At 37.4% G+C, this 22,633-nt stretch overlaps 1 protein-coding gene across 1 annotated transcript in view; it reads right to left on the bottom strand.

Annotated features, from left to right (window-relative positions):
* Nucleotides 1–5,888: 5,888 nt before the first annotated feature.
* Nucleotides 5,889–22,633, bottom strand: part of fbxl17 (F-box and leucine-rich repeat protein 17) — a 342,006-nt gene continuing 325,261 nt past the window's right edge. The window contains exon 11 of the mRNA XM_030143655.1: nucleotides 5,889–7,909. Coding sequence (XP_029999515.1) covers nucleotides 7,772–7,909 — 138 coding nt within the window. The 3' untranslated portion in view covers nucleotides 5,889–7,771. The remainder of the gene's footprint in view (nucleotides 7,910–22,633) is intronic.

Genomic DNA, 22,633 nt, shown 5'->3' with positions numbered 1-22,633 from the left:
CATTTTGGTACCTGGCACTTTTCCAGCTTTTTAAAAACAATAATAAAAGAGAAATTTAGACATATTTCCCCCCAGGATATACCTGATGATGACCTCAGATAAATGCAAAAAAATTCTACTCTTGCTCTGAGCCATTCCAAAATTAATGAATTTTTAATCAAGTATTAGGTCCAAAAATAGGATCAAAATTGGGACAGGAAAAGCTACCAAGGTGTCAGCGCATTTGATCTGGAAAACAGGGCTTGAAATGGTCTTATATACCACTATAAATAAAGACACTGTGTTAAATTTGATGATCCTAGTGGTTTTTCTAATCCAGACACACTCAAAAAAATAATTAAGCCAAAAATGTTGACTTTATGTATTTTAATTACATGTAAATTTTCCATGTAATTTTATTACATAAGTTTAATGTAAGAGTTGCATTTAATACAATGTTTTTTCTATCATATTGAGTCAATATGAATGAATTAAATACCTTCAGTCAGATTTGCTTTAGTTAATGCAAACTTTTACATAAACTGTGTTTGACTGTGACGCTCAGCCTTTCCGATGTGATCTAGTAAATAAAGTTTACTTTATTTGTTTAGATTCACTTTATACTAAGCATATTCACATTATGTTTGACTTTTTCGGATAAATAAAATTTAAATTTCACATATTTCAGTTACATTTTACTTTAAAATATTACTTCATGTTTATTAGAGCCAAGAATCATTTTTTTGAGTGCACGTGGGTTTTTCTTGAATCTCAGTCTCATTCCAGGTTTTGCTTGTAACCCATTGCGTCCACTTGCATTACACACAGAACCTGCCCATTTAAGCACAAATAAATTGCTAGTGATTTTGCAATAGCTGTCATTTTTGTGAAACCCTCTGCCTTGCATAATTAGTTCAATTCCCACAATGTACCTGTGAAAGAATAAAAAGATATTAGAAAAAATAGCACATAATTTTCGTGTCCTTTTTTACTTACACGCAAATTTTTGTATAAAAACAACAGAAAAATGTGTTTAATCTGAAAAATAGTTTCTCTTTTATCTCAGTAAGTATTTATTTTTAAAACAGACCCAAAGTGCTTCCAAACTTGCTTCATAACATTAGTCTACATCTGGTTTTAAATTTTAGCCCCATGTCCTGTTTTTAGGCCCCAGTTTCATAAAAGCACCAAAAGACCAAAAAAATTATTTGTAAGTTGTGACAAAAATAGCTGTGGGTCTTAAAGGGTTAAAGGGACAACTTGAGGGAAATATCCAGGACAGATGTAGATGCACTTCCAATGTATTGTTTGAAAGTTTAGTCCAACATCAGCTCATTGTGGAAATCTATGCATTATTGGATTCTATTAATGAATTATAAAGTTGGTTAGTGTTGAGTGCATTGGGAGGGAATTTTATTTGTGTGAAGTTCATGTCGGACTTTGACCACAAGATTCATGAAGAAGCCTCTAGAACAGATCAGAGGCACCGAAGACCTCATGAAACCTCCACTGGACCCAAGTCCTGCACAAAAAAAAAATCAGCATACAGGTTGTTATGATAGATGTAGAAATGCAGTTAGGTTGAAATGTAGTGAAGTAACACCAACAAATGACACAAATCTCCAAAATACATAAGCACATATTTATCTTAATGAACTTTAAATGCAGTTTGGACAACAATTCTAGAACTTTCCTTCACTTATCACTGCTGTACGTACACACAAAATATATCCTAAAGACTGTTTAAATTGATCGAGTCATGTGCGCATCTCTTTCCTCAACATATTTCTTGCCTGTGAAGAGGAAAGTTAGTGATGAAAACAGGCCCTGTTAGTTTTATTAAGACTAAGAAAAGACGTCTCGGGGTGCGCCTTAAGAGAATGGTGCGGTGCGTTGATAAAATTGTGTTGACAACACAAAGAATCTATCTATGAAGAACCAACCTCTGCATCCTGTTTGATGCTATCTCCCGCTTTTGATCGCTAGACATGAAACAACACAAACACACTGAACAGTAAAATAGGCACTTGAAAGCAGCGATATTGTCAGAGACTAAGGACATATTGAGTGGCAGCTTTTTAGCTCTTGGAGGCCTTTGCTGCCACGCTGGGTAGCAAGCTGATGCCTCCTCGCTTTGTATCAGACGTGGAGCAGCTGTGATAGTGACAATACTGACCTTGAATTCACAAGCGTACCTTAAGGTTGATTGTGGTGTCACGCTTCTGAAACGAAAATATGTTATCATTGCATTTGAGATTTCTGGAGAGACATCTTAATTTCTGACAATACAGGGTGGGGAAGCAAAATTTACAATGAAGATTTAGTTGTTTTTTCTCAGCAGGCACTACGTCAATTGTTTTGAAACCAAACATATATTGATGTCATAATCATACCTAACACTCTTATCTATACCTTTTCAGAAACTTTTGCCCATATGAGTAATCAGGAAAGCAAACGTCAAAGAGTGTGTGATTTGCTGAATGCACTCGTCACACCAAAGGAGATTTCAAAAATAGTTGGAGTGTCCATAAAGACTGTTTATAATGGAAAGAAGAGAATGACTATGAGCAAAACTATTACGAGAAAGTCTGGAAGATACTGTTAAAGAAGAATGGGAGAAGCTGTCGCCAAAACACTTGTTGACAACAGCAACAAATCCAACTTTAGCAATTTTTGGGAATCATGTTTATGGCCACCTTCTAGCCCAGATCTAAACCCTCTGGATTCTGCTACTTGGGGCGTTTAAAACATGCTACCAATAGAACATCACACAGCAATGTCGAGTTTCTTAAAGATACTATTAAAGAAGAATGGGAGAAGTTGTCACCCGAATATTTGAGGAACACTTGCGCAAGTTTCAGGAAGCGTGTGAAGGCAGTTATTGAGAAAGAAGGAGGACACACAGAATAAAAACATTTTCTATTATGTCAGTTTTCTTGTGGCAAATAAATTCTCATGACTTTCAATAAACTAATTGGTCATACACTGTCTTTCAATCCTTGCCTCAAAATATTGTAAATTTTGCTTCCCCACCCTGTACATAAGACTTGGTGTGTCGGGAGTAATGCATTACAGTAGCAGATTACTTTTTGCTGTAACGCAGTACAGTAAGGCATTACTAATCAATTTTCAGTAATGTTTTACTCGGTACATGTTCAACAGCACTTGCGTTACAACACAGTGTTTGCCCATAATTTAACTGCTCAAATGAAAAACAAAACAAAGCAATAAAAACAAAAAACAGTGAGACCTTAAGGAATCAAAAATGTGACAATAAAGTTCTATTTCCTGTTGGTGTTCAGCCATTGGGGGAAGATGGCAGAAGACATTAGTGACATGGATGCTCATTACTAACCCTAACCCTGCTTTCAAGAGGCTAGTTAGCATTAGCATCATCCCTATGACCAGCAATGCCAAGGTGAGCTAACGTTCCTATGACTAGTTAGAATTCTTTATCAATTGTGGATTTATCTTTCGGTGTCCACGGCACCGCGTCCCCTGTTTGAACATGTAAAATGTTGAAAAAAGAGCAAGTATTCCAGCTAGGATTAGAACATCGAAGACTTACTGAGCTATCCATCCAGATGTACTTTGGGGCACAAATTTATGCGTCCCAAAGCTCGCCTATCATTTGTATTGGGGGGGGGGGGGGGGGGGGGGGCATGTGCTGTTTATGACTAGAGTCTGTATGTAACTCAAAAGTAACACAGAAGTCATGTAACGTATTACAATTCTGAGACAGTAACATTGTATGGTAAGGAATTATACTCAGTGCCAATGAAAACGCAACACTTGAATGTGTTTTATTGTTCCTGAGCTGCATCAGTATGTTTAAGTTTCACCTGTATAAGATAATCCCAGACAATTTCTTAACAACCTGAGACGGGTTGAGCTAATGTCACGCTTGAATGAACGTGTCTGCATTCATAAGACTTGTTTTTCTCATTGCTCAGCAATGAACTGCTCAGCTTAAGGAACTGTGGTCAGTTAAGGAGTGGTCATGTTCTGTATATAAAGGCAAACTGAAAAGCACGAAAATCATTTGCAATAGCTCAGCGATGCCTAGACTGACACGTGACCAAAGATGCCATGCTATGGGGCTCCTGGAGGCCGGAATCTCTGCTCGGCAGGTGGCGCGCCATTTTGGATGCAATGTGTCCACCATAGTCAGGATGCAACAGAGGCATGAAGAAACTGGCTCAACTGCAGGGACCAACTTGGGCACCGTGGTGTTGCCAATAGGACTCCTGCTCCACAGAACAGACAGGAACTGGTTACGGCTCTGGAGGAAGAGTGGCTTGTGAGGTCCATGAGAAGGTGTATTACAGCCTGTATGAATGCAAACGGAGGTCATATTCCATACTGAATTCTAGAACTGAATTTTGTGACTTTTGGTTTTGGGGGTCCTTGAGTTTCTTTCTTTATCCTTATTTTTTGTCAACAAATTTGGATGTGATTTTTTATTTTTACTGTATAGAAATGGCCTATGATTAATTCCAAAGAGCTTATGGAATAAAAATCCTCATCGATTTAAAAAAATATAAGAATCTTCAAGTGTTGCATTTTCATTGGCACTGAGTATACTTTTAAATAACAGTAACAAGTAATCTGCAATACATTACTGTTTGAAAGTAGGGGTGGGTGATATAGCAAAAATATGATATCACATTTTATAAAAAATAAAATCACAATCTTGATTTTATCATGATTCTTTCCATTGATCTTTGGAACTAATTTGCAAGTTTCTGAACAGTGCAACCAAACTATTACCCTATGTAAAATAAAGCAATAAACGAAAAAAATAAAACAGACAATTTAACCCAAAGAAATTTCCAGAGGAGGTTCCTGTGGAACTGATATCTTGGTGTACACTGTGTGTTGGGGAAGGGGGGTGCATGTGGGTTCACTGGAAAAAAATCAAATAAGTAAGTAATAATCAAATAAATAAGACATAAGCACCTAAAGAGTAACTTTTCAGTGAGATATAAAGAACTTATTTTTAGACAACAGATCTTGAAAATCTTATTTCACAAAATCTTACCAAGATATTGTTACCAAGATTTTTGTGTTTGAATTAAGCAAAAAAAATCTGCCAATAAAACAACTGAAAATTATCTTGATAAGATTTCTTGAAATAAGATTTTCCAGATCTACTGTATAAAAATAAGTTCTTATATCTCACTGCAAAGTTACTCTTTAGGCGATTATGTCTTATTTTAAGTGTGATGAGACATTTTGACAAGAAATGAGAAAAATACACTTGGTAAGAGTTTGATTTTTGCAGTGCTGGTCGGTTTCTGTTCGGTGTCTGGCAGCACATTTCGGGCAGTCTGTCCAAGTAGAGTTACAGTCACACATGCGTAAATGGACAGTTATCCTGGCAGTGACCACTGTTTCATGTTGTAAAACCTTAAAAGTATAAATTCAAGACTTTAATACACATAGCCTAATGTGCAGGCCTATTATTGATTTTTTTTTTGTGGCGGAAAGCGGAAACACTGTAGATGATTCCACGATCTCTCTGCTTTGTCGGATCGTCGACATGTTCTAATCCTTTACGATCTAATATCACACACCCGTATTTGGAAGTAACTTGCACAACACTGTATGTGTTCATTGGAAGGTCTTTGGTTATGAAGGAAAACGTGTCTGTAACCTGCTTTTTACCTGAGAATACAAATGTAGCCTGCTTGAAAGTTTTATTTCCTTGTATCTTCTGTTGTATTCATCGCAGTCTTAACTGTTCAAAGGCAATGGATTTAATGAAAAATCTTGCAAAAGTTTCAGGAAAAATGTTTAAGCAGTTCAGAGATGATGTAAAACGAGCAGACGAGTACTTCTCTGTCAAAGTGAATATTCCTCTTTTTCTTCAACTACACCCATACAAAAGGAAAAGAAAAAAAAAAAGCTTGAAGTAGTAGTGTTTTATTCATCTTTATGTAAATCCAGTCATTTACGGTTGCCTTAACAAATCAGGAATCAAGTGTGTCAACATCTAGCAGAGAAGAAAGTGCATATGGGGATTACAAAAGAACAGAAACAGAACAAAAAAAACAGGCCGAGGGAGAAACTCTCCGCCGGTTAAGTCTACAAATCTTGACAAGAGTAAAATGAACGTGTTTTTAATTGTCTGAAATCTCTATATAGTGTAGAAAGTTTACAGTTCTACTCAAATCCTAAGCTCAGCAAGCTATTGTTCAATATCTGAGTGACAGTTTGTGTGGAGGCTGAGCCAAGAGCTGGTTCACACCATAGAAAAATACCCTGGTTATTTGCATTTTCAACTGTACACTACTGAGTTTCTATAGAATAGATGAAAAATGACCGATCTATCAACTTCTACTGGCCCTGGTTATACAGTATGCCTCCGCAATGTTTTCTTTACAACTTAGACCACTTTGAAAGATAAATCCCTCATTGCTTTGCTACATAGCTATTGTTACATGTATACGCTCAAAATCAATATTAGGCTAAGTAAATCACACAGTATTTATATATATAGATAGATGTATATATCAGATCAAATAAAGAGAAAAATGTATTTGATAAACTAGTAGCAGATAAACATTTCTTTAGTAAATTCTGTGTTGATTTTCAAGTTGCCACTTCGATGGCGTTACCTACTAACCGCTTAAGGCATCGTCTCCTCTTACCTGTCATCACGGTGGTTACTATTCTCATCATGTGATCCAGAGGATTTGGGTAAAGGCAACTTGTATTTCAAGCGCTGTTTCCTTTCATTCTGACATGAGGTGATGCTCAGTTAACCCTATAACTATGCACAATGTCAAAAAAAGAAGCGTCATCCCAACGTGTACAGATGTTGTATCCTACTTCAGATGGTATGAAGGTAACATCTCCACATGTGAAATGAGGTGAGCATCTTAATGTAAACATCCACCTTAAAAATGAAAATCACCGCTGTTCTTTTACTGTCATGCAAATGCCGAAGCTTTAGACTGATTCTCGCCTACGTCCTTCTTCTCGACGCCACAGCAAAGACTTCCGTCCTTCAAATGGGAGCCAAGCCCACGATCTCAACGTGTATGAGTCCACAAATGCCTTTAATACTGTATTTAACATCAAGGAGAGCAGAGGAAAGGAGAGGAGAGGAGTTTCCCATTTCTCTAAATGTCAAAGTGAGATCATCTCTACCGCTGAAGTAGTCCGACGCTGCTTCTTGACGGGTAAAGTTTCCGAAAGGTCTGGTGCGATCTCACATGTAACAGATGACGCCTTGGTTGGCGGATATGGGGTTCAGAGGTTTGGAGGTCCACACGAGGCGTCACAGCTTTGAATTCTTCGCACTTTGATGCATTTCTTTAGATGGAAGTGTCTGGTTTTCTCCTCGTGCATCAAGACTAAATGGAGGACGTTCACAAATAATAGAGAACAGATAAGAACACATGTTGGTTTTGCACTAAAACAACTGCATATCCCTGGTCGAAGAATGTGACTGTTACCTGAAGATGAAATCAATACAGTAAGGTGTGACTAGTTTGTAAGACGTCTCCTTAAATTATAAAATACTGATGCTTATATTTGACCTATATGATGAAAACGGGAGATTTGCTTCAAGTTAAAGAGCTGATGAATTCTGAGAGTGTGTGTGTAGCTACATGTTCACATGCAGTTTCAATCTGTGACCGAGAAGCAAACAGGACCGAGCTACAAACGTTGTGTATGTACACAAAGAAAAAAAAAAAAAAAAAAAAAAGAGCCTCTGTGTCGCTATGTGTTTGTGTGTGTGTGTACGTAAATGCCTAAACGTGTGTTAGCGATCCAGCAGTAGCTACGACGTGTTGGACGTGTTGGGGATCCAGCCCATTTGGTAAGCTCTCTCCAGGGTTCTCTTGCAGTCCTGCATCACGGTGCTGAACACGATGTGAGGATACTGGACCACCAGCCTTTCCACTGTCTCCTCGTTCACCTGCGAACACAAAGATACACGGCGTTTAACCCACAGTATCGTTTCTGTCCCTGTGGGGATCTCTCAGTCAAAGCAATAATAAAACATGTACTAGTGGAGGATGTCGTGTAGAAGAGTGGGATCATGGGAGTTGCTGTTTTAATCCCACTGCAGAAAAGACTCAGGTTGAAAAAAAACGATATGATGTATTGAAGTTTTATTCACGTTCAAGTGATTATAACCAAATAGCCACAAGTGATGTGATGTTACTGAAGGTGAACAAATGAAATTCGCTACTGAATAAAATCTGAATATCATTTCACACAGTGAGAAATATTTTATATTATGGCTTCAATGTAATTATTAACATGATGGCATTGGGTGTTGCGGTTATTTTCCGGCATTATGTATTAGTTGTGGTTGAATGCTAAAATTAGGAAAAATGCATTGTTTGATTGTTGTATTAAGTTAGTGATAAAGGTGTAAAAGCACTTGGGGGGTGGGATTAAATAAGTTGAAACTTCTTCCTACTCCTTTTCGACCATGCAAAATTCAGACTTGCACGTACTTGAAGATAGATTCTGTTCATTTAAATGTTATTTTGTTTTTGTCTTATTTTGCTTTGTTTTGTCTTATTTTGTTTCTTTGCATGTTCGAAATAAATAAATAAAATCTTCATCTGAGAACCTCATCAAATCCTGATATTTACAATTTACTTCAGGATGAAAAAGTATTCAGATCATTCCCAGCTGTAGAAATAAAGGAAAATACAAAAGTACTAACGGTGCAATACACATAAATAAATGTCAGTGTTTTCCTATTACATTTTTGATTCATTTTACTGCAGCACTAATGTGTATATGATATTTTCCTGCTGTAGATCTTTAACCTTAAACTCATTTGCACTACTGTATTTATATATTGTTGGTAGTTTAACTTAAAATAATGCATTGTAACATATAAATTCATCATCTGTTTGTCACATCACAGTCACTTTTCATGAGCTCATAAACCCTGTTTTCAATTGTTACAATGCATTAATAATCATATTTAACTAAAGAAGTAGGAGAATTTTAGGTTTAACTCATAAAAGAACAGCCAATCCTTCAACCTATCACAAATACACTTAGAGGTGAGTGATGTTCACTAAAAGGTAAAGGGGTGAAAATTGCAACATCCTCCCGAGACCCAGCAATGCATTTTTGTCCTCTATAGGGGAAAAAAGTTTGATAGTTTTACATAAAAAATGCTGTCCATTGCAAAGGACATTCCATTAATAAATAAATAAATAAATAAAAACAATGGAAAAAATGCATCTGAAAAAACTGTTGTATTATGCAGTTTCCAATCAAGACAATTGTTTAAAGTAAAAAAGCTAAAATTTTCACTTTCCTGGGTTTCAGGAGGATATGGAAAATAACTAAAGCTAATAGTGCAGTGTTTTTCAGCCTTGGGGTCGGGACCCCACATCAGATCACCTGGAATTCAAATGGGGTCGCCTGAAATTTCTAGTAATTGATAAAAAAAAAAAGTACTAATAAAAAATATATGGTGAATTGAGTGAGACAATCCCAATACATAAAAGACATGACAAACTGTGAAGCTGAAACTGAAGCACTGTGGTACTGTTTATCTGTCAAATATTCATTGTGGTCGGTTTCAGATGCTGCAGCTCTTTCATAATTCATAGTTTGAGTTCTTGTTTGTTCAGTATTAATTTTCAGCCTTGTAAATCCAAGCTGGACTGACTGTACATATCCTGACCAAGGAAAATGAAATTCTCACTTTGTGCAGTAATCTACACCTGGCTTTTCTGCCTCCGTCCATAATAATATACATTAAAAAAGACTAAATATTGTCTAAAATGAATGTTCATTTGCAACATAGTATAGCAAAATATTACATGATCAAAAACAAATTAATTTTAGCCAAAAAAAAAAAGTCTCTGTTTTGAATATCTGGGATTGCCAAAAATTTGTGACGTTAAAATGAGGTTATAAGTCAAAAAAGGTTGGGAACCACTGGATTAGAGAAACGCAATGTGTAGTAAATGCATAAAATACAGGGTGACCCAAAAAAACGGGAATTTTTGAAGCGTGTATTGGCAGACATGAGCATGTGGCAGCACTGCGAGACAGTGACCTTGAGCAAGTAAACACACCCCCATTTTAGTAACCATTGGAGGCTGTGCGAGAATTGTTCGGTAACCGTGTGATCTCAAGATTCGCTAACATTCCCTGGCCCCCTAGATCACCAGATTTGTCCGTTTGTGATTTTTCTTGTAGGGCTATCTCAAGAGTAAAGTGTACACGACTCGACCAAGAACTCTGGATGAGTTAAAACAGAGAATTCAGGATGAAATTCACAGTATCCCAGCTGAGATGTTGCAGCGGTCAATGAGGAATCTCAACAGCTGATTTCAAGAATGCATTCGTACAGGAGGACGCCATCTACAGGAAGTAATTTTAAAAAAAATGAAAATTCCATCATTGTTTCTTAAATGGCACGTTTTAAGGTTTCAATTACTATGAATAAAATATTTTTCTTCCATTACTCTTGGTTTTATTGGATTGTTAAAAAGTTCCCGTTTTTTTGTGTCACCCTGTATAAAAAGTAAAGCACAGTAACATATAATTTTTACTCTAAGAATCAGTCAATTGGGCAGTTTTAATCATAAATTCATGAAGAACTTGAAGTGGAGTCTTTACATGCTTTACATCTAATAAACATGGATTTTTAAGTGACTTTCTTTAAACAGACTAATTTGCTAATCTGCCAGCTCTGTATCACCCCATGATGCCTTATTAAGATATTTAGAAAAAAACGACTGGGCCGTTAGTGCACTTACAAATGAATTAACTGTCAAAATGTATAACGCTTATATAAATGTCAGTTTGTTTTTAAAAACGTACTGCTCTTAGACATCCACACACTGAGTTGAATTGTGGCAGTGGGTTTAGCACCAGTGGACAGCTGAGCTCACCGGGCTAATGAGGCCTTCGTGTTCTCAGAGGACGAGAAAGACAAGCGGCTAATAGCCACTCCAGCTCTCTTTGCCAGTCTTACACCGTGTCAGAGCGTCACAGAGAGCCAAGAGCAAGACAGCCAAAGAATGTGACAAAGAGCAGAGGCAGAATAACCCTGGAGACCTTTAAGGGTTAACCGCAACCCACCCAGAACCCACCCCCGCCCACCCGCGAGCATGACACTTTCCAGGGGAAATGATGTATAAACACTCACACACATGTTGAGCACACAGTCATCTGTTGTTGCCAAAGCAGTGACAAAGTGCTTCACAGTTTTCCCCGAGCTCATTGCCCGAGAGCCCTTTGGTTTGTGTGTTTTCTGGAAGGAACACCCTGCGTGGTAAGAGTTCCCTGGCATTTGCTCAGGTTATGATCTGTTTTGGATGTCATTCTGTCTGATTTTTTTTTTTTTCCTTTCCTTTTCGCCGAACACAATTCCTTTAAGTGGTAGGTATCAGTATGAATTTGTCAAGTACACAAATGGAGTAAATACATATACAGATGGAAAGAAAAGACAAAAAGTCAGGATAAAACCAGCAAGAATCAGAGGAGGAAATAAGAGCCCGTGAGCGAACGGATCATGAATGCCTCTCAGGTCGCAAGATGATGGAAACTGCACAGCACAAGTGAATCCAATAAGACTAAAAGGCAACAACAGCCTGTTAGTTTTCACTTTGTTTGCCAAGGAAGGAACAGTGAGCTTGGTCTGATGCTTGACGCCAACACACAGAGACTTAACAGACCCGTTCAAGATATCACCAATACTGGAAAAAGAAAATGAAATCAAAAGCACAGGGTCAAAGGCCGGTCTTATTTTCATTTTCATGTTATTTGTGATCAGAGGCTGAGAGAAAATTCTGAGCACAAATGCCAGAAAATAAGTCAAACTTCAGCCTTGCCTCTAAAGAAGAATCTCATAGAAAAAGCTTTTAGATTTGAAGTAGTATTTTGACATCTTAACCACCGCTGAGGTCGGAAACACTGAAAAAAAGTGGGGAAAAAAAACCCACCTAAAATGTCAGTACTGTGATCAGTGATTCATAGGGAAATGTGCGGCAGTAATTAACAGTTCAAGACGCTGTCTGAAAAGAGTAATTCATATCACTAGCATGATATGATGTAACACTTCCTTCAGATTAATAAAAAATAAAATCAGCACATTCCTTTATTTTCTTAAAAGTCAGACTACGTTTTCAAATGGAGAGAAGTGGATTTTATTTCCTGATTTGAGGAGAATTACTAAGAAACTGTGTGTACATTGTCAATAAGCAATGGATAATAAATTCTATTCTATTCTATTCTATTCTATTCTATTCTATTCTATTCTATTCTATTCTATTCTAATAATGGACAAAAACATACTGGATATTCTCTGTTCCTTCATTCCTTCATAACTAAGCCTTTTTGACTTAATTAACCCTTAAGGGTCTGAGCCCATTTTGGCCGTTTTTGAGTACTTTTGATTTTGCCTTTAAATGTTTACTATACCCATGTTTGGTATCTTTTTTTCAGCACAACTTCTTCTATTTCATCTGCCTATCATTTTTTCACTTTAACCTACTATATCAACATGAAAGGCCAAAAAACACACAAAAAATATAAAATCCGATTTGAAAAATGTATATAATTTATTGCATAAATAACACAAAGATGGTTAACAAACCTTTTCAAAGACTTTAAAAGTGAATATTGGTTCCACATATTAGGTAAATAAAACTAAACTTAATAAATTAAAACTATACTCAAATATTTGACATAAAAGCAGATCTTTACAAAGGTGTTTTCTCACTTCCCCAGTCCTCTCGGTTTCTGCATCTGGTTCAGGTGGGGGTCATTCTCACCCTTACCTACAATGCTAATGCAGTCTGTGGATTAGAATCCGCAGATTTGGCCAGTTTTTTCCGTTTTGAAAAAGGACAAAAAATGATGATGATAGGATAAGAAATATAACATCCCCCACCTCATTTTAATACTTTTACTCATGTTTGTTTCCTCCAGACTCAAAACGTCATATCTCTGGTTGTATTTGCTCTAACAACATCAAATAAAAAGCGGGAGAGTGTTTTAAGTCCGCACTTTTGAATGCAATTATCCCCAGTGGTCTACGTGACCGACTTCTGACGCTACGATGTGTTGAATATGTCATGTGATTCAGTCACAGGGCCAAGACCGTGGACCCCTAAGGGTTAAAAACTTTAAATCTTATATCAAATCATAATTATTATTGCTGTTTTATGTCTCACACTGACAATAATCTTTTTTTCTTTTCAGACTGACACCTGTCGCTGGCCTACATTTTGACATGACTGCACAGGAGACAGAAGAAGAAGAAGAGACAGAGGAGCAGCTTTAACTGTGCTGCCAAATTCCTCTTTCTAGCAGAGAGTCGCTAACTTTGTTATGACATAAGGCTGAGCCTCATTAGCAGCTAAAATGACAAACCCCTGATTGCTTTCATAACATATTATACTATATTCTTGAAAAGAGAATGAAACATCCCCCAGCTCGTTAATCAGGCCTTAATTACAATTAAAACGGATCTAAAGAATAGACCTGTCAAACTGATGGGAGGCCATAACATTCATTAATGCTAATTTAGTGCAGCTCCACTCGCTGAGCAAACACGGAGCGCACAAGATGGCTCCCAATCAAAACGCTGAATCATTTCCTAATTGCTGGTTGCAACAACACTGAATGTATGAGTTGCAAAAAAGATCACACAGAAATAAACACACACACACACACACACACACACACACACACACCAACTATGACACTTGTAGATGGGACTGCATGAGCAAAAATCAAAACAAAAGAAAAGAAAAAAAATAAAAATAAAAATCATTGTGTATTTGTGTTCCAGGCTTTTGTTTTTTTTAACATCTGAAACATGATGGTTGTCAAACTCATCACAGGGTCTGATAAATGGAATAAGATGAGAAAAAGACGATCGCTGGCGTAATTATTTAAAGATGCAATGTGTAATAATTTCATATGATTGGATTGTGATGTAACTTCAGAAATGAGCACTTTTACACTTTGATGGGTACAACAGCCCCTGTAAACTGGTTTATACATGATTGTAGGTGAGGAGACAAAATGAAACTTCCAGTAAACCTTCCACTTTTATGCTCCTCCAACAGTGTACAGTCACGGCCAAGAGTTTTGGGGACAACAAGGTTTGTTTTTGCTAAATTTCTTTCTAATATGTGTTTCTGAGGTATACTGGAAAACAATTAGAAGCATTCTGTAGGTTTCAAAGACTTAAAATAAATCACATTTAACCCTTTATCGGCAAGTGACTAGTTTTGGTCCTTTCCGCATGCACTACAAGACAGTGACAGGTGAGGAGAGTGAGGCAACAATCTCAGGTCCAGGGTGGTCTACAGGGTCTGTAAGGTCCACCTCTGCATGAACCGTGAGTGTACCTGCTTTGTTAGGTACCATGACGGAATGGTACTAATGTAAGGAATGATGTTCAGAGGGATAATGTGGATGTGGACAGGGGTCTGGATCAGCACTTATGTTGGTCTAATGTTCTAGAAGTGATGTTCTTTTCCAATCCAATCCAATCCCCTTTTATTTGTATAGCACGTTACCAACACAAAGTCTCCAAAGTGCTACATAGAGTACAAATTAGCACTATTTGCATATATACAAAAAAACCCATAAAAACATGTTCATAAGCATAAAATCAACAATATAATACATATAGAATAAAAAACCACACAATTCTCATGTCGGGTTAAAAGCCAGTGAGTAAAAGTGCGTTTTTTAGACTTAAAAGCATGAACAGAGGGCGCTGTTTTAATGTGAGGCAGGAGAGCATTCCAAAGTTTGGGTCCAACAACTGAAAAGGCCTGGTCTCCCCAAATTTTAAGCCTCGTCTTTGGGACAACGACCTGGACCTCGTTCTCAGACCTCAGCGATCGCACGGGGATGTAAGGTACAATGAGTTCTGAGATATATGCAGACACCAGTCCATGCAAAGCCTTAAAAATAAACAATAATAAAAAATAAACCAAAAAAAACTGTCACCTTACATGTATTTTGCTGGTATTTTTTTATATACTTCTTGAAAATCCCACTTATGGGTAAGGAACCAAATATGGTAACTTCATTGACCTTGATTTTCTACATGGCAACTAAACATTTTGAAAATTTTCACAAAAATAACTAGAAAAGCACTCGGAGAGCGCAGACCTCTGCCAAGGCAGATCAGTGACTGCCCCCCCCGATCACCACCAAAATTTAATCATTTGTTCCTTGGCCAGTATCAACATTTCGTGAAATTTTCATCCAAATCTGTCCATAACTTTTTGAGTTATCTTGCACATGGACAGACAGACAAACAAACAGACAAACCCGCGCCAGCAGAAACATAACCTCCTTGGCAGAGGTACAAAATTCGTCTTATGTCCTCTAGTGATGTCCCAATCTGGATTTTTTTGCTTAGGATCCGACTTTTTGGGGGATAAGTTTTGCTGATACCGATCCAATACCGATCCGATATGAACTTTTTACAATGAAATTTTGATTTCAATTTGGAGTCATTATTTTTTATAGGTTATTATGCTATTATTACCTGCACCAGGAGGTATTGTGATCACTTTGCTTTGTGTGTTTGAGTGTTTGTTTTTTAGCAAGATAACTCAAAAAGTTATGGCCGGATTTTCATGAAATTTTCAGGAAATGTTGATACTGGCACATGGAAGAAATGATTAAATTTTGGTGGTGATTGGGGGTGGACGGACAGATCTGTCTTGGTGGAGGTCTGCGCTCTGAGTGCTTTTCTTGTTTTACTTGAGATCACAATTGGGCTGAACATGGAACCTGAACTAAAACAACTATGGCACCTTTGACTCTTAATAACTTTAGTATAATTTTGCTCTTTCCAAATTCATACTGTGGGACAAATTAGAACCTCATATTTTCCACTGCTGTAGTATGTCTATGGACAGGTCCGTCCACGTATTATATGGGGGTGCGTTCAGTGCCGTGCGTTAGTGATGTGAAGTGGGTTACTCACGGATTGGGTTGGGGCAGGTGAAAAGAATGTCAGTTTATTTGTAGGGCGGGTCAAATAATTCCACAAACGCCCCATGGGTTGAAAAAACCCAGACTTGTGCATCACAACCGGACCTCAGAATGAGTACGAGACAGAGTGAAAGTGAAACTTACAGACGCTTTACTAGTTCCTCTAAGCCTCCTGCTGTTGTGCAGCTTTTCACTACCTCCGGAAACTTTAATTTGAAAGGGCAGGATGTTTGCCCCCCCCACCCCCTTCCCAAACTGGGCCCGGATTGGCCCGATCTCATGACTAAATCCGATCCAATCTTCTAAAAAATGCCAGATCGGAACATCCCTAATGTCCTCCAATAACACACTAAGGTTGGAATTTAGAATTTCAGAGTATTTCTATGACTGTCCTATAAAGGGTTAAAGCAAATAAATAATTTGTCATTCCCAAACCTTTTAGCTATGACTATACTGTACAATATTAGCTACATTTCAATACATTTAACAGACATTATATTAAAAAATAAGAGCAATTTTCTAAATGTTGCCCCTAGAACTTTTAATTGTCAGTCTAATCCAAACCCGTGCAGACTTTATGTGGTTCTACTACTGTGCTATAATGTCCTCCTTCCTGGTTTGAGACATCAACATGACGTACGGCTACAGTCATTTTTAAAACAACTTATTGCTGGTGGACAGAAAATCTTGTTGACAGAAAATCAGTCGACAGGGCATTTATACATCATAGCATCCATTAACTCTCCTCTGGTGCGTTAGCCAACAGCAAGTTACTGTAAGTCTTTTCAGGCATAAAAAACAACAGGCTGCTGTAAAACAAACCTCCTTTTTTTTTTTCCCCCAGTGAGTTCCCAGAGTTCACAGCTACACTTTCTCTCTTTTGAGACTAAGACCGCGCACCCTTCGACGTGATGACATCAGCACACCTGCTCGGTATTTGCAGCTCGGTGCTGGCGTTAGTCACGGCGGTCTAGCCTGCTGGCGAAGAGGAAAATCTGTGTGTAACAACAGACTGACGGACTAAAACAAGTGATTCAGCTGTTTCTTTGTTTGTTGTTACCGGGCAAAACTCAGCTTAATGGTATTTTGTTGCCAGGCAGCATGAGCTTGAAATGCTATGACAGAGTATTGGGGCATCTGTGGGCTGTAATAGTGCTTAAAAAATAAGACTGGCAGAGGTTTTTTTTTTTTTCCCTTCTTTTTTCTTTTACCACATCCAGTCCTGATCCGGTGTACTGTACCGCCCCTCCTTTAAACCTGCTGGCACGTCTGTAAGGGAACCATATGATAGAGCAGATCTCGACTCACTGATGATTCTAATCTTTGAGAAGCATCTGGGAGCCGAGCCACAGCTATCTGGAGCGAGGCCTATACTTATGATATTTTCCCCCATTTTAACTTCAAAAGATGCTGCCCTGTAGATCTAAGTGCAGTATAATGCATGCTGACGGGTAATGTGCTGTTGTCAGGGTTTACAAGAGGGCGAAAGAGAGGGATGAGGGGAAAACAAAAAGATGTACGTCTGATACGCTGTGTTTTTTTTGCTGTTTTTTTTTTAAAGAAGCACGGTGAACGGGAACTCTTTGGTAGATTTGCGTTGAGTGCGCCCGGGTTGACAAGCGAGCGCTCTTCTACTTCTACTTTTACATGTGACAGCTGAGGGTAAGTGACAGCAGACTGACCTCTGCTCTCCCTCTGAGTGCTCTCTTTCTTAGCAGTAAGCTGTTTTCAAAGCCGATCCTCTGATGCAAATGCACTCTATCACCGCGTAAAATATACATTTACCTCAAACGCCGGACCCTCCCCTGGTAAGCGGTGCCGTAAAAACATGTCGTAAAGATGACTAATGCAGCGGGAGTTCACGTTCTCAGTGGGAAAAAGAAGAACGGGGTCGTAAATCGATAATCAGATACACAAACACGAAGATGCATATCATATTAGACGAGTGTGGTGAGAACACCCTCTGAGTGCTCCCGGCAATCAAGGGAGGGAAATGGAATAAAGTGAGCGCGAGAGAGTTTAGGAAATAGAAGGGAAAAAAAAAAAAAAAAATGGCCTCCGCTCCTCCCGAATATATCAAATCCACTGAGCTCGGTATTGTACGCGGCAACAGTGATGACCCTGACAAAAAGTAATAAAACCCTGACTGCCGAACAGCTCCGAAGCTGCATTTTAATGAATGTGCATTCAGATATCACAGGCAAAGACGTGCTCAGTCACTCTTTTTATAATAGCAATAATTTATACTGATAGAAGGGGTAGATGTTTTTATTCTTTGTATTTTTATTAAATGTAGCAGGGTTTTTATTTGCTTTTATTTTACTTTATTTTTTTTTTATTTCAGTTTTAATTTAGCTTTTCAGGCATTATGAGGAAAGTCTCAATTTATTTTTAGATTAAAAAAGCCATTTTATTCGTGTAAACCATGAAATATGAACATTTTAACAGCAATCTTTTTTTTTTTTTCTTTTTAACACATATCTTTATTAAAGTTTTAACACATTACATAACTTTTCTGACATGAACTGGTAATATTGTGTGGGTCTCCCTTGAACATAACCCCCCCCCCCCCCCCAAGACCACCTCTGAATTTTTGAAACAGCAGTGACAGTAAATAACGAAATAATAACTGACAGACGATATAACTAATAGTGACTTAAATACTTCTCAACATCTATTTTTGTATATCTGATACATAATCAAACATCCCAAAAAAAAAAAAAAAAGGTATCGTCTCACTTTACAAGTTATGATGATGAGATATCAGGCCTTGATTCTAAAAATTTTAGAAATGAATTCCATATTTTGTGGAAGATATGAGTTTTCTGTTTAATTGTGTACGTGAGTCTTTCAATAGCTATATGCAGGATGAGAGTTCCGCAATCCATGAATTCAACGATGGACAATCAACACTTTTCCAGTGTCTAGCTATAAGACGCTTCGCATGTATTAGACAGAGGTTCACCAGCGTACTTTCATGAGTTCTAAGCAAGGTTATAATAGTTTTGGATTTTTAATTATAGTTTAGTTTTATTTAGTTCTGACTTTTTTTTTTTTAATCTAATTCAGTTAGTTTTAATTCGTTTTTAGAGCAGGTTTGCTAGTTTTTATTAGTTTTCATTGTTTTCTAAATGCTTCGTTTTAGTTTAGTTTTAGTATTAATTTTAGTTTTGTCATATTTTTTCTCTTCTTCGCTGTCGTACTCAAATAAATCCCATACAGGACTCTACTTTCTTTCCCAATTTTAGTCTCCACGTTGCCAGGTAGAGTTGGGACGAGAAGACGACTCTAAACGACAAGTGACGGACCGTGAAGTACCGTATGGTGCCGCTAGCTAAAATTCCTAGAACGAAATAAATCGCTTTCGTATCAATCCGACATTGACAAAGAAGAAAACAAAGAAATTTTATCCATAATTTTTATAAGTTTTAGTTTTGTAAGCACGCAATACAGTTTCAGTTAGTTATCGTTAGTTTTTATTTATTTCAGTTAACGAAAATGTTTTTTTCAATTCTAGTTTTCGTCATTTTGTTATTTTTTGTTAATGATAATAACCATAGTTCTAAGTGCTAAAATTTATGGAATAAGACCAAGAATACAGATCTCCAGGCACATTGGGATTTGTTCGTCTATAATATTAACTGCAATCTTTTTTACTTTTGGTTGGTGCTGTTTTATTCGTTGTAGCCTTCGTTTCATGCATTTGCCATTTTTACCCTTATTTCACTACAGTTCATTTTTACACAGCTATTTTGAGTTTTGTTTTTTGTTTTTTTTATCCCCCCATCTATAATCACCATGGACTCTGCAGAGGTATTACTTTTGCTTCCCTCTCATTTTCTTACCCATGTGGCAGGCATTTAGAGTCCCAGGCCCATAAAGAGAGACAAATACCCCCCGTTCCCTGTCTACTGCCATGTACAGAGTGTATCAGTCAACCAGTAAATACATTTGGGGTAAATGTTTAAAAAGCCTGTTTAGGCAGCAGAAGAATGCAGTGCATCAGGTCTTAGTAAAAGGCAGCTTAAACTAGTCTGGACTTAAACAGGCCAGATTTATAGCCTCCTTTAAACTGCTCAGAGGAAAAGCCCCTGTTGTAAAGTTTCTAAACGAGTGACTGGACAATTGAAAGATAGTTCCCCATCTGTGATAAGAGGCAGAAGGAGGAGCGGAGTGAAAAAGAAAAGACGACTTTTAAAGCAAAAAAAGGGGGGTCACCGCAAACTTATTCTTAAGCGTTCAATATCCGTAAATGAAATATCGATGCGTTGGCTTGAAAGCTTAAGGATCGGACCGCTAAGACTGAGGAAAGCCACTGCTCAAACATTTTGGATCTTGTCTCAGAAAGCCACGGCTCTGAATGTACGCCTAAAAACCAGGTCAGGCGCTGTTTGCGACAACGAAGGTCTGGTCCCGCTCATACACTCTTCATCCCTGCACAATATCAGACGGCGGCAGAACTGGAAAAGCGTGGTGTCAGCGAGCGCTCTCTCACAAGTACGCATACACTCACATATGGAGGCTCAGCTGAACAGGGTCAGAGAAAGAGGTTCTGGAGGCCAGGTTTGTAAACCCTACAGTCCATCACGCGTGACAAAGGTAACTAAAGGAATGTGTGCGAGGCTCAGTCCAATCCCCTTTTCTGTGCAGGCCTTCTTATCTCCGCACAGACTGGAAGAAAACATTCCATAACTCAGGAGGATTTCCACCATTAATTCGCTAGTCTCTGAATTAAAAAAAAAAAAAAAGCAGCAGGGCTATATCTGTTTGGTAAAACTAACACAAAGCTAATTTAAACAGAAGGTGTGACAAATGGTGAAACACACAGTCCTGGGAAAATGTGGATATTCTCACAACCTCTTGTTTTATTTATTTGATCCTGTAATTTAAGTGACGACACACTGCGAAGTATGATATTTACACTGTTTATCCGACGTCAGATCAAATAATTGTGGCAAAACTTTCGATGCAAATGTGTAAAAACTGATTTTATTTCTTTTTAGTTTCTTTATTCGATAAAACCTCAGGGAGCAAATTTGTTTTTTTAATTTATCTTTTCAATTTTTCAGTAAACTTTGCAAGAAATACTGCTAGGAGCTCCATGCTTAATACAGTATAATGAATGAGGAAATGATGAAACACATAAACTTAAAGGAGTTTCAACTTAGACTTGGCTAATGAATTCTGACACTTGGATTTTCTTCTTTTTTTTTAACTGCAAATGTGAGTGAGTTTGAAATACTGGTTATTAGTCTTTTTACTAATTACTAATAACGTGCCCTGAGAAAAGTCATGGGGTCAGGGACAACATTATGTGTTTTTATGATGTTTTGTCTTTTGTCAACTGTCTTTCTTGTCACCTGCCTAGGGACTACAGATGGAAATTAGCACTGCTGCTACAATCTGGTATATTAACAGCTGCAATTGTTGTAGATGTTCATTAATATGTACTGTCCCAAATAAATAAACAAATAAATAAATAAATAACTATTCCATCTTCAAAACAGATAATATATTTGACATTATTTCCATAGGCTGATGCATCAATGTCATAAATACATCAAAATTTCTCAAATGGCCGACTTTTTGCAGACTTATTTGTGTGGGTCTGCCAAGTGTGTGGTTAAAACATACATATTTGACTTATTTTGACAGACGTGCATTAGAAACATGTAGTAGGCTGGCCACTATCATGGAAAAGCAAAAGTCTGACTGAAAGGCGACAGGATAACTTTACATTGTCATTTTTAGGTGAGATGTAGCACAATTAACACGAGTTTTCGAGTTGTTGTTATTATCATTATCATTATTACAACAATTCTTATTTTCCCCCTTACTCCCCGCTCTCTCTTTCTCACTTTCATTCACACTCCCCTCTTCCCCTCTTCCCCTTTTCCCTATCGCCCCTAATCAATCTATATTGTTTAGCTGCTGTTTACATTTATTATCTTTTTCATTGTAATATGATGTGTTGTCATTGTTGTTGTTTGTCATTACTCTGTCGTTGTTGTTGTTTTTGGTTTGTTTACTTGTTTGATTTTCCCTTTGTTTATGTGTTGTTGGTGTTTTTCTGTCCACAATGTCTTGTTAACTATCACTAATAAAAAAAAAAAATTCCTGCAAATTTAAAAAAAAAAAAAAAAAAAAAAAAAAAAAGATGTAGCACAATTATGACCATGAGAGTGTTATGATAATCACTCAAACAATACATAATAAGAAGGTACTCAAACCCAAGTGTTGACAAGTTAGGATTAAATGTCAAAACTTGAAAAGTGACTTAGAACTGAAATGCACACTTCTTTTAAACAGGCGCCTTAAGTGATAACAGACAGTTTTGTGAGCTTTACTATGTTTGTAAGGAAACAGTCGTGCAATTTCAGACTAATGTGTTCTGTAGGCAGTAATGAAAGCATACAGTACTTTGGTTTTGTTGTTTTAGCAAGACTATAATGTATTATGTTATTATAATACACGTATGCATTTCTCAGGCTGTGTGAAATACAACAGACTGAATTATCCAGTATTTATTGTCACTTCCTTTGTACTTAACATTTCTTGAACTCCTTTGCACAGACATTATGAGATTTACTGAACTAATCTAGTGTATTACACCAAGTTTATTCAACACAGGTTCAATGTTCTTATTGTTTTGGGTGACATTTTGTCCTGAGAACAGAGATCA

The sequence above is a fragment of the Sphaeramia orbicularis genome, chromosome 9 (genome assembly GCF_902148855.1).
Source record: "Sphaeramia orbicularis chromosome 9, fSphaOr1.1, whole genome shotgun sequence".
Classification (NCBI taxonomy): Eukaryota; Metazoa; Chordata; class Actinopteri; order Kurtiformes; family Apogonidae; genus Sphaeramia; species Sphaeramia orbicularis.
Note: the sequence above shows the minus strand (reverse complement) of the source record. Positions and strands in the feature narration are given on the sequence as shown.